The 17,381-nt window shown below is 40.9% G+C and overlaps 1 protein-coding gene across 8 annotated transcripts in view; it reads left to right on the top strand.

Moving 5' to 3' along the window:
- The window catches only part of unm_hu7910 (un-named hu7910), a 214,777-nt gene that overhangs the window by 128,449 nt on the left and 68,947 nt on the right, over positions 1-17,381 (top strand). For all 8 annotated transcript variants that reach the window (XM_063064199.1, XM_063064182.1, XM_063064141.1 and 5 more), the window contains 3 exons: positions 4,903-4,947; positions 7,014-7,085; positions 7,878-7,913. In XM_063064199.1, the coding sequence (XP_062920269.1) occupies positions 4,903-4,947; positions 7,014-7,085; positions 7,878-7,913 (153 nt within the window). The remainder of the gene's footprint in view (positions 1-4,902; positions 4,948-7,013; positions 7,086-7,877; positions 7,914-17,381) is intronic.

Below are 17,381 nucleotides of genomic sequence, written 5' to 3'. Positions count from 1 at the left end.
GTAATATCCTCTGCATTTTTTTAGCGTCTTCGCATCCTTCCCAAATTATGGTGACCAGTATTGGACACAGGTTTTAGTCAGACAAGTGTTATATAAAGTTTTAAAGGCTGAGAGGAGGAAAATATAACCTTGCTGTCTTTTTATTCTATGCCACTTCTAATGAAGTCCATAGATCCTTAACTTTTCCAGTCATACCCACAACATGCCTGCCACTTCTAAGAACTTTGACGTATGTACAGCCAGGTTCCTCTGTTGATGTACATACTTCAGAATTGTCCACTGTTCCAAAGTCTGAGAATGAAAAGCCTTATATCCCTCTGCTTCCTGCTTCTATGACAATTTCTTATCCAAGATTCCACTGACCCTTTTATTCCATCAATAGCAATTTTCTTCATCACGCTAGTGCGACTCCTGAACAAAAAGTAACAATCAAACATGATTCCTTTATTTTAAGAGACTCAAACTAGCATTTTATAACTTTAACCTTCTTCCAGGATTAGGAGATTATGTCAAAACCTTCTGCAATCTCCATCTCTACTTCCCTCAGCCGTTTGGAAGAGACCCTTCCCAATCAGGTAGCTTACAGGCTATTCTCAAGTCAAGAACACCCAGCTTATGAACACTCCCAAAATATTAAAGTTGAAACTTTAATGTGCATATCTTTGATTGTGTCTACAAATAGCCAGGCTAGTTTCTTCTCAAGTTTTAGTAGTTATTCCTATCAGTTTTATGTACTTTTAATGCCATTCATAATAATACTTGGGAGGTATGGTTACCATAATGAGCGATTCTTGTGTAATTTCTGAATTTTTGACAAAAGAGACTTATAGATGCCTGGAAAACCAGAACCAATCCATTGCTCAGGTATTTTATTTATGCAACTTTTAAGTAACTTTTAAACTCATTTTCCTTTTGTTGAGATACTTGACACGACAGTACATGTTTAAGCACTCATCAAAAGATCTGAACGAATATGCTATGGTTGTCACAGACTTTATAAACTGATTAGTGGGTGACTGTGTCCCCACAAAATCATTTAGAGTCTTCCCGAACCATACCCCTGGATGAAGCAAGAGATCCACAGCCTGCTGAGGGCCAGATCAGTGGTGTTCAAGTCTGGCGACCAAGTAAAGTGCAAGAGATCCAGCAAAGAGCTCCAGAAAGCTACCTCACATGGAAACTGGAATCACAAAAGGATGTTTGACAACTCTAGCAGGGGTTGAATGCTGTCACCTCCTACAAAATAAAACCAGGCAGCATATGTGACAACAAGGCTTCACCTCTAGATGAGTTCAGTGCCTTTCACTGACAGACATGGAGAAGCCTTCACAGACTGCCGCTGTCCCCGGTGACACTGATTTCAGTCTCTGAGGCTGACTGGAGAACAGTCTTCAAGAGGGTGAACACATGAAAAGCATCTGGCCCAAATGGGGTACCTGGCCAAGGACTGAAGATCTGTGCTGATCAACTGGCTGCAGTGTTCATTGATATCTTTAACCTCTCACTTCAGCAGTCTGTGGAAAGCTTCGATTATACCAGTGTCCAGGAAGAACGTGGTAACTTGCTTCATTGACTATCGTACAGTAGCACTTACATCCACTGTAATGAAGTACTTAGAGAGATTGGTGATGATAACGTACTAACTCCTGCCTGAGCAGTGACTTCGATCTGCTCCAATTTGCCTACCGTCACAACAGGTCAACAGCAGATGCCATTTCATTGACTCTCAATTCAACCCTGGAACATCTGGACAATGAAGATGCATGTATCAGGATGCTCTTCATTGACTACAGTTCGGCATTCAATACTATTATCCCCTTAAAACTAACCAATAAGCTTCATTACCTTGACCTTAATACCTCCTTGTGCAACTGGATCCTCGATTTCCGCACATGCAGACCCCAATCAGTTTGGATTGGCAACATCACCATCAGCATAGGTGTACCACAAAGCTTAGCATCTTGCTCTGCTTGCTTTGTACTTATGGTTATGAGGCTAAGCACACTCCTCATGCCATATTTAAGTTTGCTGATGATGCCACTGTCATTGGCTGAATCAAAAGTGGTGACGAATCAGCATATTAAATTAGATTAGATTAGATTCAGCTTTATTGTCATTGTGCCAAGTACAGATACAAAGCCAATGAAATGCATTTAGTATCTGACCAGAAATGCAAAGAATAGTGTTATTTACAAAATAACTGCGAATAAAAAAAGTGCTACAGCACACAAATATAGAAGTACTGAGACAGTACAATACGAATGCAATACTGCTTAGCGCTGTGATGAGAGGTTCAGCAGTGTCACATCCTCAGGGAAGAAGCTCTTCCTGTGCCTGCTGGTGTGGGAGCGGAAGCTCCTGTAGCGCCTACCGGATGGGAGGAGAGTAAAAAGGTCATGGTTAGGGTAAGATGCATCCCTGATAATGCTTTTCACCCTGCCCAGGGCGGCGTTTATGGTAGATGTTTTCAATGGTGGGCAATTGGGTGCCGAAAATCCGCTGGAATGCTTTGCGGTCTGATACGGGACAATTGCCATACCACACTGAGATGCAGTTGGTGAGTATGCTCTGAATGGTTAGGAGGGAGATTGATAATCTGGCTGAGTGGCTGAACGATAACAACCTCTCTGTCAATGTCAGCAAAACCAAAGTGCTAATTATCGACTACTGGAGGTCCATAAACAGTCCTCATCAGGGGATTAGAGATGGAGAGGTTCAGCAACTTTAAACTCCTTGACATTATCATTTCAAAGGATCTGTTTTGGGTCCAGCACGTAAGTGCCATTACAAAGAAAGCACGGCAGTACTTCTGTTTTCTTAGAAGTTTGTGGAGATTTGGCATGTTATCTAAAACTTTGACAAACTTCTACAGATGTGCAGTGGAGTGTATTCTGACTGGTTGCATCACAGCCTGCAATGGAAACACCAATGCCCTTGAACAGAAAAACCTATAAAAGGTAGTGGATACCGCCCAGTCCATCATGGGTAAAGCCTTCCCCACCTTTGAGCACATCTACATGCAGCGCTGATGCAGGAAAGCAGCATTCATCATCGAGGACCCCTACCATCTAGGCCATGCCCTCCTCTCGCTGCTGCCATCAAGAATGAGGTACAGGAGCCTCAGGACTCATACAAGCAGGTCCGGGAACAATTATTACTCTTCAACCATCAGGGTCTTGAACCAGAGGAGATAACTTCACTGACCCCAACTGTTACATGTCAACATTGCTTGGATTAACCGATGGCGTCATTTAGGTTCACCTGGGCGAGGCATGGGGATGGTGTCATATAACAAATGAGTATAGGCTTTTTCTATTGATTCGGGAGGTTCTGAAAATTTCGGCAGCTATGCAATGCAATGGACTGTGAGTTACCAGTGAGAGAGTGCGTTGAGTTGAGTTAGTTGAAGAGTTCACTACAGCAGTGGGTGTTCCCAATATTTCTCCATGTCCAGAAGATTGTGATAATTTGCGGCACATAGTGCATATTGGATATGTGACTGTCACTTTGTATGATCCATACTCAGATTTCTGGAGTACTCTGTGGTGACCACTTTTTATTAATCCATACAGGGATTCAGGTGTGTTACATGGCGACCACTTGTGGTAAGGAATATTCCGTGACCGTCACCTTGTGATATCCCTACATGGATTTTGGAACTTAGGCGTCACTTTGTTATCCCTGTGTGGACCCTGGTATTTAAGTGACGACCACTCGACTTCTGGAATCTTCTGTGACTGTCACCTCGTTATCCCTAACCATAAAATACTGTGCAGATGCTGGGGTCAAAGCAACACTCACAACACGCTGGAGGAACTCAGCAGGTCGGGCAGCATCCGTGGAAACGATCAGTCAACGATTGATTGTTCTGGCTGGAAACGTTGACTGATCGTTTCCATGGATGCTGCCCGACCTGCTGAGTTCCTCCAGCGTGTTGTGAGTTTTACCACGTTATCCCTGCGTGGATTCAATGTGTTACATGACGATCACTTGTCCTCTGGAATTTTCCGTGATCGTCACCTTGTGTCATTTTAATGTGGATTTATGAACTCTTCATCACAGACACCTGTACCTGTTCCCGTGGATTCCGGAACCTTCTGGATTGCCATCCTAGGACTCTGTTTGAGTAAGATTGAAAACTGTTTCCAGACCTCCAAAGTTTGTGAGCTAAGATGCATTGCACTGATAATTTTTGGTTAGGGGAGCAATTGTTTTAATTGCCTATATTTTGGGTAGGTATTGAAAATATATTTGTTTAACATTAAAATATGTGTCTGTGGTCTATGGCTGCTGGCACGTAACACAACACTGCTGTTTCCACAACCTTTGGACTCAACTTCAAGGACGTTTTATCTCATGTTCTGGATATTTATTGCTTATTTTTTTTATCTGTAATTACAATACTTACTGTCTTTTGCACATGGTGTGTTTATCCGACTTGGGTGTGTTTTCTTTTCATTGACTCTATGGTGTTTCTTTGTATCTACCGTGAATCCCTGCAAGAAAATGAATCTCAGTTGTATAGGGTGACGTATATGTATTTTGATAATAAATTTACTTGCAGCTTAGAACTTTGAAATTTTATCAGTAGTGTTCATAAAACTCAACATTACGATCTCAAAATTACTGTTTTTGGATAATGTGTTTAAATCTCACTACGTGTGACTACTGAGAAACTCTTATCCTAACTCCTGAGTTATGAAGTCATGTTAGACCTGCTTTCAAAGGGGACGATGTGTAGGTTGTTTTCCTCCAGCAGGAGAGGAAACTAATTTCTCCAGTTCAAAATTTGAATGATTGAGTTATTTGTAATTTAGATTCTGAAACACTACTTGCTTTGTTACTTAACAATCGTTTGTCAAAGTGCCTGCCTTAGTAATGTAACCCCTCATTTTCTCACAGAGAATGATACTCCGGAAGCTCCAAAAGAGCATCTAGCTGAAGAAGGTATTGGTTTTCATTTCAATCTGAAATACAGCAGCGTGTGGCTTGTCTAGGTTATGTTTATTTAATTGTTTGTTAACTCAATATAAAAATTAATGCTGTTGACTTTTTTATATATTTGATTAGTAATTGTGATATCCATGTTATAATTTTGGCATTTGTGTTTTTTCTTACTAATTTTAACCATGCAACAATGAATCAGGATTGCTAATTTATTATTCGTTCAAGAAATCTAGAGGCAAACACGAAATTCAGTTTTTTTCCACAATTTTGATTGCTGACATTTGATAGCTTTATATCATATGTGTTAAACTAAAATAAAGCATGGTGCTCTCAGTTTAATAATTTCATTTATTAAGCACTTTGCAGAAGATTATTGTTTTCAATTTACTTTTGCGGGCGTAAATGTTTGCATAACCCAGTATTTGCTTGTCTGCATTCAGATTATTTGTTTTGTTCGTAATTTCTTCACCTTCAGTATCCCGCTGGTTACTAATGATAAGAATCTCAACTGGATCAGCCACATAAATACCATGGTAGAGTGGCAGGTTGGTGTAATGTATATCCTGCTCTTCTAGCTTCCTTGCACCTGGAGCCCTGCAGTCTGACTCTTTGACTTGACTGGATTTATGCAACTCCAATAGCTATCAAACACTTAACCACATCCAGGATAAAGCAGCCCACTTGACTGAACATTCCTTCCTTTTATCCCTGGTGCACACTGGCTGCAGTGTGCATCATCTCCAATTTTCATCGCAGTTACTTTCATTTGACGAGGCCCTTCCTTCATGGTAGACTGATCCAAAGGGTTAAGATACATGGGATCCACAGTGATTTGGTAGTTTGGATTCAGAATTGCCTTACCTATAGAAGATAGAGGGTAGTGGTGAAAGGGTTTTGTTCTGGCTGGAGGATGTTGATCAGTGGTGTTCTGTAGGGATCATTACTGAGATCTTTGTTTTTGTGATTATATGAAAGTGTAGTTGGATGGTTTGCAGATGACACAAAGATTGGTAGGTGTGGATAGTGAAAAGGTTGTCAAAGGACAGAGCAGTATATAGATCAGTTGTAGATATGAATGGAGAAATGGCAGATGGAGTTTAATCCAGGCCAAGTGTGTGGTGCTGTACATTGGGAGATCAGTTGTAAGGGAAATATATAGTTAATGGCAGGATCTTTAATGGCAATACAATTCTGAGAGGCATAAATAGGGAAGGATGGCCAGTTTTCTTTTCTGTGATAGAAATGTGAAATACTAGAAGACACGCATTTGAGGTGAGAGAAGGAAAGTTTAAGGGAGATGTGCAGGACATTTGCCTGGAATGGGATGCCATGTCTAGCGCAAGAGATATGATAGTGACATTTAATAAACTTTCAGATAGGGGAAGGGGGAATATGGATCATGTGCAGGCAGAAGAAATTTAGTTTAATTTGGTATTGGTTTTGGCACAGCTGTCAAGAGCTGAAGGATATGCTACTGTGCTGCACTGTTCAATTTGCATACTGAGGCCACTTCCAAACCAGTAACCCCAGGCAGCAAGAAGGGTGTATAAGAACATCATCACCGTTTCATTCTTCTATAAGTCGCATGCCGTCTTGATTTGAAATTGTGTCGATAGTCTTTCATCATTGATCCTATATTCCGGAACTTACCTGGCTGCAGTGTGGGGCTACCTTCACTAGAAAGTCTGCATTTCAGGAAGGCAGCTGGCCAGCCACCAGTTTCTCCATGGACAATAAATGTGAGCTTTACAGTAAATCCCAGATCCTGAAAACAAAATTTAACAAAAAATGTTGACAGAATCAGGTTTAACTACCGTAATTTGAGTGTAAAAAAGAGAAAGTATGTAAGTGTTGTTAAATGCAGATCTATTTTGAACCACTCTGTGGCGCAATACCAATGAGTTATCCTGCTCTTTCTGCGTAGCACCTGAGTTTTGGTTTAAAGGCCATCATTTACATTAAGTGGCAACGCTGAGGCAGGATGATGATTCCAGTTCCAAGATTGAAATCACAGACTTTGTTTAAAATGATTGATTGCTTTCTTTGTATTTTTTTTGTCACTGCAGAGCATGTGGATTACTCAGAAGATCGCCAAGAAGTGAGAGAATCCTTAGAGTCTGACCATCAGGAAATAACAGGTTAGTCAGGAATCTGATGGCAATTTCACGACCTATTTTTCTATCAATTTTTTTTCCTAAAGCATCCTTTATATCATCATGCTCTTCGGTTAGACTCAAGGTACTGGGAGTCATCTTTGACATTTGTTCTGTTAAATTTGATTCCCCAGGTTGCATCTGTAATTCTCCACAAACCTAGTTTTAACAGCATTGCTATCAGGTGCTGTCTCGTGGATGCTCTGTTCTTGAAATCTGATTTAGTCATAGTCATAGTCATACTTTATTGATCCCGGGAGAAATTGGTTTTTCGTTACAGTTGCACCACAAATAATAAATAGTAATAAAACCATAAATAGTTAAATAGTAATATGTAAATTATGCCAGGAAATAAGTCTAGGACCAACCTATTGGCTCAGGGTGTCTGACCCTCCAGGGGAGGAGTTGTAACGTTTGATGGCCACAGGCAGGAATGACTTCCTATGACGCTTTGTGTTGCATCTCGGTGGAATGAGTCTCTGGCTGAATGTACTCCTGTGCCCAACCAGTACATTATGTAGTGGATGGGAGACATTGTCCAAGATGGCATGCAACTTGGACAGCATCCTCTTTTCAGACACCACCATCAGAGAGTCCAGTTCCATCCCCACAACATCACTGGCCTTACGAATGGGTTTGTTGATTCTGTTGGTGTCTGCTACCCTCAGCCTGCTGCCCCAGCACACAACAGCAAACCAGTGTTACAACTGAGTTTTTGTTTATACCTGTTTATGCACTTCACAGTTTATATATATGTGCTTCTTTTTTTTCTATTAGGCGAGTCAAAAGAGGAAACAATTATAGATGAACCAGGTAAGCAAGAACTGTTTTTTGTGGGTGGGGTGGGAGGGGAAATAAAGTCCCGTACTTATGCAATGTCTTTCGCTGCCTTGTGTCATCTCATAATAATTCACAGTCAGTGAAGTAGTTTTTATGTTAAAATGTATGGGACGTAGAAACCAATTTGTAGAAGGTAAGCACCCTCAAGTCATTATTTGATACTTTTTTTGGGGGGGGCCAGGATATCGAGGAGAGCTTCATCCTGTTCTTCAAATTAGTGCTTTGGATCTTTTACATCCACTTTGGAGCAGAAATGCCTCATTTTAAATCCTATCAAAAAGAGAGCAGAGGCAATCTTAGAGAAACAACCGTAGTCGTTTCTTGAAGTGACGTTCTTGTAAGAATCTGGGGTAGAAGTGAATTCATTATCTTTTGACTTGAACAAGAGTACTGTCCACTGAGTTGTATATAGACATAACCACTTAGTAAATAATTGGTCCTTCCAAGTCAACTGTATTTTGTTTTGTTGATGTATTGTTCAGACTATACTATATTAACAAATCTTTATGCACAATAATCCTCATACTTTTTAAGGCTTTTATTCTCTCCAACTCCCATCTTTAATATCACTGGCAGATATTCATTATCCTTTTAGATCAACTGCATTGTGGTTGGTCTTCAGATATTGCTTTTTTAATACAGGGCTAGCAGATGGAAAGGAAGCAAGTATAACATTACAGTTTACAAAATAGGAAAGGTAAAATGATCAAACAGTTACCCTGATATCCGCTGTCAGCAAACTGTTGAATCCATCATTGCAAACACCAAGGGTACATAGTAAATCCTAATATGGTTAATTTGAAGCAACATGGTTTTACAGTACAAAAATCATGTTTGCCAGATCTATTTTTTGATGCTGCATCTCTAACAGAGTACACTTTTTAAAAAGAAAATCTGGTGGTTGCTGTGAATCCAGCCATTCAAAGACATTTGATAAGGAGCAGCATAAATTGTTGAACATAATTAAAGAATAGCTCATGAGGCTGGGGGAAAGGGCAGAATAGGGAAAGGAAGAATTAAAGGATAAACAAATCAGTCATTTTTAGATTGATAGACTCTTACTTGTAAATTTCCACAGGGTTTGGTCCTGGACTTTAATAGGATGCTAACTGTGGTAATAGTGGCAGCAGAATAATATCTTTGGAAGTAGCTTAGTTAATATATCCTGAATTTTAGAACATAGCACATAGAAAACCTACAGCACAATACAGGCCCTTCAGCCCACAATGCTGTGCCGAACATGTACGTATTTTAGAAATTACCTAGGGTGACCCATAGCCCTCTATTTTTCTAAGCTCCATGTACCTATCCAGGGGTCTCTTAAAAGACCCTATTGTATCTGCCTCCATCACCAGCAGGCCATTCCACGCACTCACCACTCTCTGCATAAAAAAAACTTACCCCTAACATCTACTCTGTACCTCCTTCCAAGCACCATAAAACTGTGCCCTCTCGTGTTAGCCATTTCAGTCCTGGGAAAAAACCTCTGACTATCCACACGATCAATGCCTCTCATCATCTTATACACCTCTATCAGGTCACCTCTCATCCTCTGTAACTCCAAGGAGAAAAGGCCGAGTTCACACAACCTATTCTCATAAGACATGCTCCCCAAGCCAGGCAACATCCTTATAAATCTCCTCTTCAGCCTTTCTATGGTTTCCACATCCTTCCTGTAGTGAGGCGACCAGAATTGAGCACAGTACTCCAAGTGGGGTCTGACCAGGGTCCTATATAGCTGCAACATTACCTCTCAGCTCCTAAACTCAATTCCACGGTTGATGAAAACCAATGCACCATATGCCTTCTTAAGCACAGAGTCAACCTGCGCAGCAGCTTTGAGTGTCCTATGGACTGGGAACCCAAGATCCCTCTGATCCTCCACACTGCCAGGAGTCTTACCATTAATACTATATTCTGTCATCATATTTGATCTACCAGAATGAATCACCTCACACTTATCTGGGTTGAACACCATCTGCCACTTCTCAGCCCAGTTTTGCATCCTATCAATGTCCCACAGTAACCTCTGCCAGCCCTCCACACTATCCACAACACCTCCAACCTTTACGTCATCAGCAAATTTATTAACTCATCCCTCCACTTCCTCATCCAGGTCATTTATAAAAATCACAAAGAGAAGGGGTCCCAGAACAGATCCCTGATGCACATCACTGGTCACTGACCTCCATGCAGAGTATGACCCGTCTACAACCACTCTTTGCCTTCTGTGGCAAGACAGTTCTGGATCCACAAAGCAATGTCCCCTTGGATCCCATGCCTTCTTATTTTCTCAATAAGCCTTGCATGGGGTACCTTGTCAAATGCCTTGCTGAAATCCATATATGCTACATCTATTGTTCTACCTTCATCAATGTGTTTAGTCACATGCTCAAAAAATTCAATCAGGATTAAGGGGAACAGCCACAGGGGTACCGTCTACTATCTGACTCTTGCCCTTCTCTCTCCTGACTGTTACCCACTTGTCTGTCTCCCAAGGCACCAGTGCGACTACCTGCCTATAGCTCCTATCTATCACCTTCTCACTCTCCCTGACCAGACAAAGGTCATCGAGCTGCATCTCCATTTCCCTAATGCGGTCCCTAAGGAGTCGCAACTTGACGCACCTGGTGCAGATGTGGCTGTCTGGGAGGCTGGGAGTCTTCCGGACTTCCCACATCTGACACCCAGTACAAAACAGTGACCTCACACTCATACTTCCTGTTTCTATTCCTCACAAGTAACTGACCTCACCTCGACCCATTATCGCCTAAGCCCTCCTATTCTGACTCCCTCTACTCCACCGCCCGCTCCTCTGGCACCCACTCTATAAAGCTGTCTTCTTTTTAAACACTTCTTGCTGTTCTAACTAGCTGATGTCCACGCGCTTGCGCAGTTATGCCTCGATTACACTTGCAATCCTTTTTAGATTTTAAAAGGATTCCAAGTGTAATTCAATTTGCTGAGGACAAGTTCCAGAATCAGTTTATTCCGTTATCCTTGCGCCATAACTGATAAATGTCTTAATCAAAAAAAGAAACACAATTCAGGAAAGTACTGTGTTACTTGACCAGATTGTCTTTCAATGAATCTTGCACGATGTCTTTATTGAATGTTTTTTGACAGCCCTTTTGTTGAGGACTGCACTCAAGAAAGTCGCTTGATGTTCAGCAATATTTTATGGATATTTTTGACTATAGATGTGCCAATTTCACAGAAGGCATGTATCTATCCCATTTATAGTGTTATAATCACAGAGTTGCTTGGTCTCTCCATGATATTCCAGCCTATTTCAGCAAACTAGGTTTGGGTCCTAAACCCTATTGTATAATTTTAAAAAAACACAATTTCTTGAGTAAGTTAGAAACCTCTTCTACTGGTTATATCTCATGCATTTTCTTATTTTCCTTAACCCAGTGTTCCTTCCTTTTATCAATATTCACCCATCTAATCTCTAATGGTTTCTCATTTGCTTTCTCTCTGTCATGCATTTAATTGGTTTATGATATTTGAATAAATGCAGTTATTTTTAGATTTTTAATTTCAAGTATTAATTGGTAGGTTAGTGGTCTTTTGCATAGTTCGGTGACAGGAGAACAGAGGAAGTAGGTGGGCATAAGAGAGAGGATAGGTTACAGGAAAGGCCTAAGAAATGGGAATGACATGATTGCTCCAAGAGCCAGTGAAGACTCAATAGGCTGAATGGCCAGCTTCTAAGTCATGAGGAAATACAATAATATGAGCAATGGGGCTACCTCTTTCTCATCCTTTGGTGCCACTGTATGGATTTATTATTAATAAATTAAAAATGTAGTTGAAAAGCAAATTGACCCCCTTTCAATCCATCACTCCTTTGTCTTCCATTTTAAGGCTCAATTCATATTCCTACAATTTTTGATAATTTATTACATTGCTGTTATTTCATTCCTAGTGCGCATGCGCCGGTCGTGCATGCAGCCTGGTACAGCCGTTCCGATCTATTCTTACTTTCTAATTTACATTATGTTTTGTATTTTTTTTTTCTCTCACCGTAACATGTCGAAGCTGCACCCTCTGTAACATGTTGGTAGAGAGAGTTTTATTTGGGTTTTCTTTGGCGTTGGAAATGGTTACATCCCAACACGCGGGACTGAAGCAAGGTCGCAGTGTGTATTCCACGGACCAGCAAATACTGGCCAGCTTAGCGAACAGAGCGGCGGATACCCCTGCTGAAATCCGGAGGAAAACACACAGAGGATGCAGAGGGGGATCACAAAGCCGAGGAAAGAGGACCAGGTCGAGACAACAGAGACTTTTGGAGAAGAGGAGTTCGGTGGGTAATACCGTTCCGGCTGACCGGAAGTGCACTGAGAGCAGTAAGCGCAAAGGAGCAGAGTGCTTACTGATCTCGTTAACAACGGATGGTGCAGTCCGGGGTATATTACGATCGAGGAACATGTTTGCAGACTGGATATGGAACTTTTTACTGTTGGACTTCGGCCACATTCCACCGTGATACAACACTTGGCGGCACAGGAGGTCGTTCCTGCCTGTGGCCATCGAACGTGCAGCTCATCCCATGGAGGGTCAGACACCCTGAGCCAATAGACTGGTCCTGGACTTATTTTCCATCTGGCATAGTTTGCATTTTGTTGTTTGATTGTTGGGGTTTTTTGTATTGCTATATTTACGCTCTATTCTTGGTTGATGCAGCTGTAATGAAACCAAATTTCCCTCGGGATTAATAAAGTATATCTATCTATCTATCTATCTATATGAGTGTAGGTATTGACCATAATAGGTCCTCACCTTAATTTTAATCCTAATTATATACATGTTATAATTGCTATCCTACGCATTGAATTGGCTAGCTGCAGTGCTTTCCGGAAATCTGCAGAGTGGATATTTGCATTACACTGAAAGATGGGAGCAGGCATTTCTGGTCTCCTTCACTATCTTTAAGTCTAGTGACATTCCGTACATCGGAACTGAAATATACTTAATATTCAAACCCATGATGGTGCATTAGCCACTGCTACTTACTACAAACGTAAGCAGGCGATGTAGTTTTTTAAATATTTCTCCTTAGTGACTGACAGTGATATTCAGTGAAATCTGGAGGCTATGTCTTGTGTTTCATACTTACAAAAAAGTACATATTGTAATTTGAAGGGCCTCGAACCTGAAAGATTAATGAGTGCAAAGATTCGTAGTGCCTTTCATTTTCTTAACCAAGCTGGGATGTCTGGTATCAAAACAATTTGTATTAATATACCTCTTAATTTCTTGGGGTATTTATTGTTAAAATCTAGTAAAAGCATTTTTGGCAAGAAGGAAAGATTGAGGAGAAATGACCAAAAGATTGTTCAGAGAGAAAGGTCTTAAAATGCATTTTAAAAGGACAGAAAGAGGGAAAGAAAGACTTGGGGGAATAATTAAAAACAGGGTGAAGGCATAATTACTGTAGTCAAGAAGTTATTGTGGACTCAGCAACACATTGGCTAGCTTGCCATTCACCATTCCCAGTACTGAAAGAGAGTTAGGGATGGGGTTGGGTAATTGCTTTTGTTGTGTGAGTGGGCCTGTGCAGGAGTCTAGGATCAGAGGCTTTATTTGAGAGGCTTCGGCAAGGAGGCACAGGTGAGTAGCAGGTAAGAACAGGTTTTTTTTCAAATATACTATTAGTTTTGTGTAACTAAAAAAAGATATAAAATTATAACAAATTGTAACAAGTTAGAGGATCACGTGATATGTTGTAGCTGCATCACGTAGGAGCTGGTGGACCCCATTGTGGTTCCTGGTGACCACATCGGCAGCAGTGTTGGTTGCTTGAGGAACTCAGGCTCGAAGTTGATGATCTGGAATCTGAGCTTCAAACACTATGATGCATCAGGGAGGAGAGAGTGTTACCTGGATGCTGTGTTTCAGGAGGCAATCACACACAATAGATGATCTACTTCAAATTTTTTTAGATTATGAGGACACGCAGTCCTCTTTTATTGTCATTTAGTAATGTATGCATTAAGAAATGATACAATATTCCTCCGGTGTGATATCACAGAAACATAGGACAGACCAAGACTGAAAAACTAACAAAACCACATAATTATAACATATAGTTACAACAGTGCAACAATACCATAACTTAATGAAGAACAGTCCATGGCACAGTAAAAAAGTCCAAAGTCTCTCGAAAGTCCCACATCTCACGCAGACGGGAGAAGGAAGAAAACTCTCCCTGCCATGCCTGACCACAGTCCAACTCTGAGTCATCCAAAAACTTCGAGCTCTGATCAGCCCTCCGACACCGAGTACCAAGCACCATCTCTATTCGAACACTTCGACCTCAGCCTCAGTCACCAGTAGCAGGCAAAGCCGGGGATTTTGGGGCCTTCCCTCAGGAGATTCTCGATCGCGCAGTAACCACGGCAGCGAAACCAGGCATTTCAGAAATTTCTCTAGATGTTCCTCTGCTTCTCATGTCTGTCTCCATCAAATCAGAATTGTCCACATTTGGTCTGTTGCCAGGGCCACGAGGGTGTGACTACAGGTAGGGGGATCCATGAGGTAGTGCTGAAAGAGCCTCGGCCCTTGAGCTTGTCCAACAAATCGGCTGAGGGAATTTGAGCAGCTACTGATTAAATTAAAAAGTAGAATCAAGAAATTGGTCATCTCTGGATTATTACCTGAGACATGTGCAAATTGGCACAGGGTTAATGAGATCAGAGAGCTAAATGCATGCCAAAGATCAGTGTAGGAGACGTGGTTTTGAATTCATGTGACATTGGCACCAATACTGAGGAAGGAGGGAGCTGCCCCAAAGGGTCGGGCTCCACCTGAACCATGCTCGGACAGGAATCCTGGCGAATCATATTACTAGGGCTGTGGATAGGGCTTTAAATTAAATAGCAGAGGGGTGGGTTCAACAGCTTGGAAAAGTAAGGATAAAATAAAAGGGAAGGAGAGTGCAGGAAAGGGTATGGAAGACTCCAGAATAATAAAAAAGACAAGTAGGTTAGAAAGGGATAAGAAATGAACTTCGGGTAACATGGAGACATGATTGAAAAGGGTGATGAATACAAGGTTGAAGGTGTTATACTTGAAAGTACGCAGTATACAAACTAAAGTAGATGATCTTGTAGCACAGTTAGAAATTGGCAAGTATGACTTTGAGGGCATCACTCAGTCATGGCTGAAAGATCTCAGCTGAGAGCTTAGCATCCAAGGATATATATAATTTCTAAAGGATAGAAAGGTGAGCAGAGGGGATGCAGTGGCATTGTTGGTAAAAAGTGAAATCAAATCCGTGACATAGAATCAGAAGATGTAGAATTCTTTTGTGTATGGTTAAGAAGCTGCAAGAGTGAAATGACCCTGATGGTAGTTATATATATGCCTCTAGATGTGGACATGGGACAAAGGACGTCCGCGGTCTAGGTTTCCACTCCATGCTCGAAGGTGACAAAGAACATCTGTGGATATTGGACTGTCCCAGGATCAGATGTTTGTGCGATCAGAAGGCACAAGGACTGATCAGTCAGACAGGATTTGGAGGACTATCCATGTCTGTGGCTAGGAGGGACGGTGGGAGAGCAGAAAGGGGCTTGTTTGTTATTTTGTTGCTTGTTGTGTTCTGTGTTGTTCTGCTGAGCATGCTATGTGTGGCAATACTTGTGGGCTGCCCCAGTACATCCATGGCTGTGTTGGATGTTATACAAATGATGCATTTCACTGTATGTTTCAACATGCATGTGATAAATAAATCTGAATCACTAGCCGGAATGTGGGATACAAATTACAATGGAAGACAGAAAAGGCATGTAAAAAAAGGTAATGTTCCACTGGCCATGGGGTGTTTCAATATGCAGATAGTGGGAAAATCAGGTTGTTGACTGGATCCCAAGAGAAAGAGTATGTAGGATGCCTCCAGATGGCTGTTTAGAGCAACTTGTGGTCGAGCCCACTAAGGAAGAGGCAATTCAGGGTTTGGTGTTGTGTCATGAATCAGATTTAATTAGGAACCTTAAGGTAAAGAAATCCTAGGAGACAGCAATCATAATATGATAGAATTTACCCTGTAGTTTGAGAGAGAGAAGTTAAAAATCAGATGTATCGGTATTACAGTGGAGTAAAGGGAACTACTACCTCAACCCTGCAGAGGCAATAATGGGGTTCAAAGAAATGGTGGACAATCTCAGTAAGTACTTTACATCCGTCTTCTCTGTGGAAGACACAACAGCAGTATGCCAGAAATTTGAAAACCATTTCTGTGTATCCTTGGTGGTTGTTCTGAGACTTTGATTTTAACTATGTTATAATTTCAAACACTGCCAGTATTTAGTGTCAATGCAGTGATGTGGTGCTTGTAGACTTGTACCTGATGATTATGTACCTTTTTGTTTGGATGTATGCAGTTTTGTCACTCAAGCCATCCGTATGTCACACTGTCTGGAAAATTTGATGTTTGTGACTCTAGAGAAAACAGAAACACCATGTCTTTGTGAACTTTTATATATGTTTTTTAACTTGGGAAGAAAATACTATGATTAACTAGGAAGAACATTTGTACATGAATTAGAATTACAGGATTCTTGAGCATCAAAAGATTTGTTAATAGGTTGACCTACACTTGAGTGTAAATATTTCTGCTTTTCATTGTATTTGCATAATATAGGCATCCATATAGTGTGCCTGATAGAAATTGACCAAGAGTGCCAAAGGTAGCTGCAGTCTAATGCAAAAATGAATAGAAGTATTGATGCTGTATGGTAATTTGTAAATTGCTATGTGTTAAATCGCTGACAACGTCGATGCGCCAAATTTATCTTTTTTTTCAGTGCATTAGTATTTGAGTTGTGTGATTTGTCTGTAATCATAGTGACCACACAGCAATGTTTCCTGCCACCCTCCTTGGCATTAGTGTATTACATTAAGATATAATGAATATTTCAGTCAATTTTTGCTCACAAGGGTTTTGATTTGTTTGAATGCTATTTCTTTCAGCATGTGGCACATTTTAAAGCATTGTTAAATGTACTGAAACACACTTTTGAAATGCTGCAGAATGATCTTAAAAATTCCCTTTCTTGCTTGGTCTTTCGTGGCATTCTCAGTTGGACATAACAATCAACTGAGAGACTCAAACATGATGGTTTGGCTCAAACAGCAGCATTTTTATTGCCTTCGACCTCTTGGCCTATAATTTCTCTTACTCTCTTGTTATTGTCAAGGCTGGAACTCTTCTAGTTCAGTGAGAAATGTCGAAGAGGATGTCCAGAACAGCATCTGGCATAATCTGGGAATGCTTTGTCATCTTGGTGAAGCTGCAATACAAGAGACGGGAGTTGACAGTATGCTATGGAACAGAAGTATGCAATGCCATAGCCAACATATTTGAAGAATACTATTCTTCTTGCTGCATCCAGTCGTAAATGATGCCTGATGATTAAATAACAAATAGCT

Source organism: Mobula hypostoma, chromosome 1, assembly GCF_963921235.1.
Source record: "Mobula hypostoma chromosome 1, sMobHyp1.1, whole genome shotgun sequence".
In the NCBI taxonomy this organism is placed as follows: domain Eukaryota; kingdom Metazoa; phylum Chordata; class Chondrichthyes; order Myliobatiformes; family Myliobatidae; genus Mobula; species Mobula hypostoma.
Note: the sequence above shows the minus strand (reverse complement) of the source record. Positions and strands in the feature narration are given on the sequence as shown.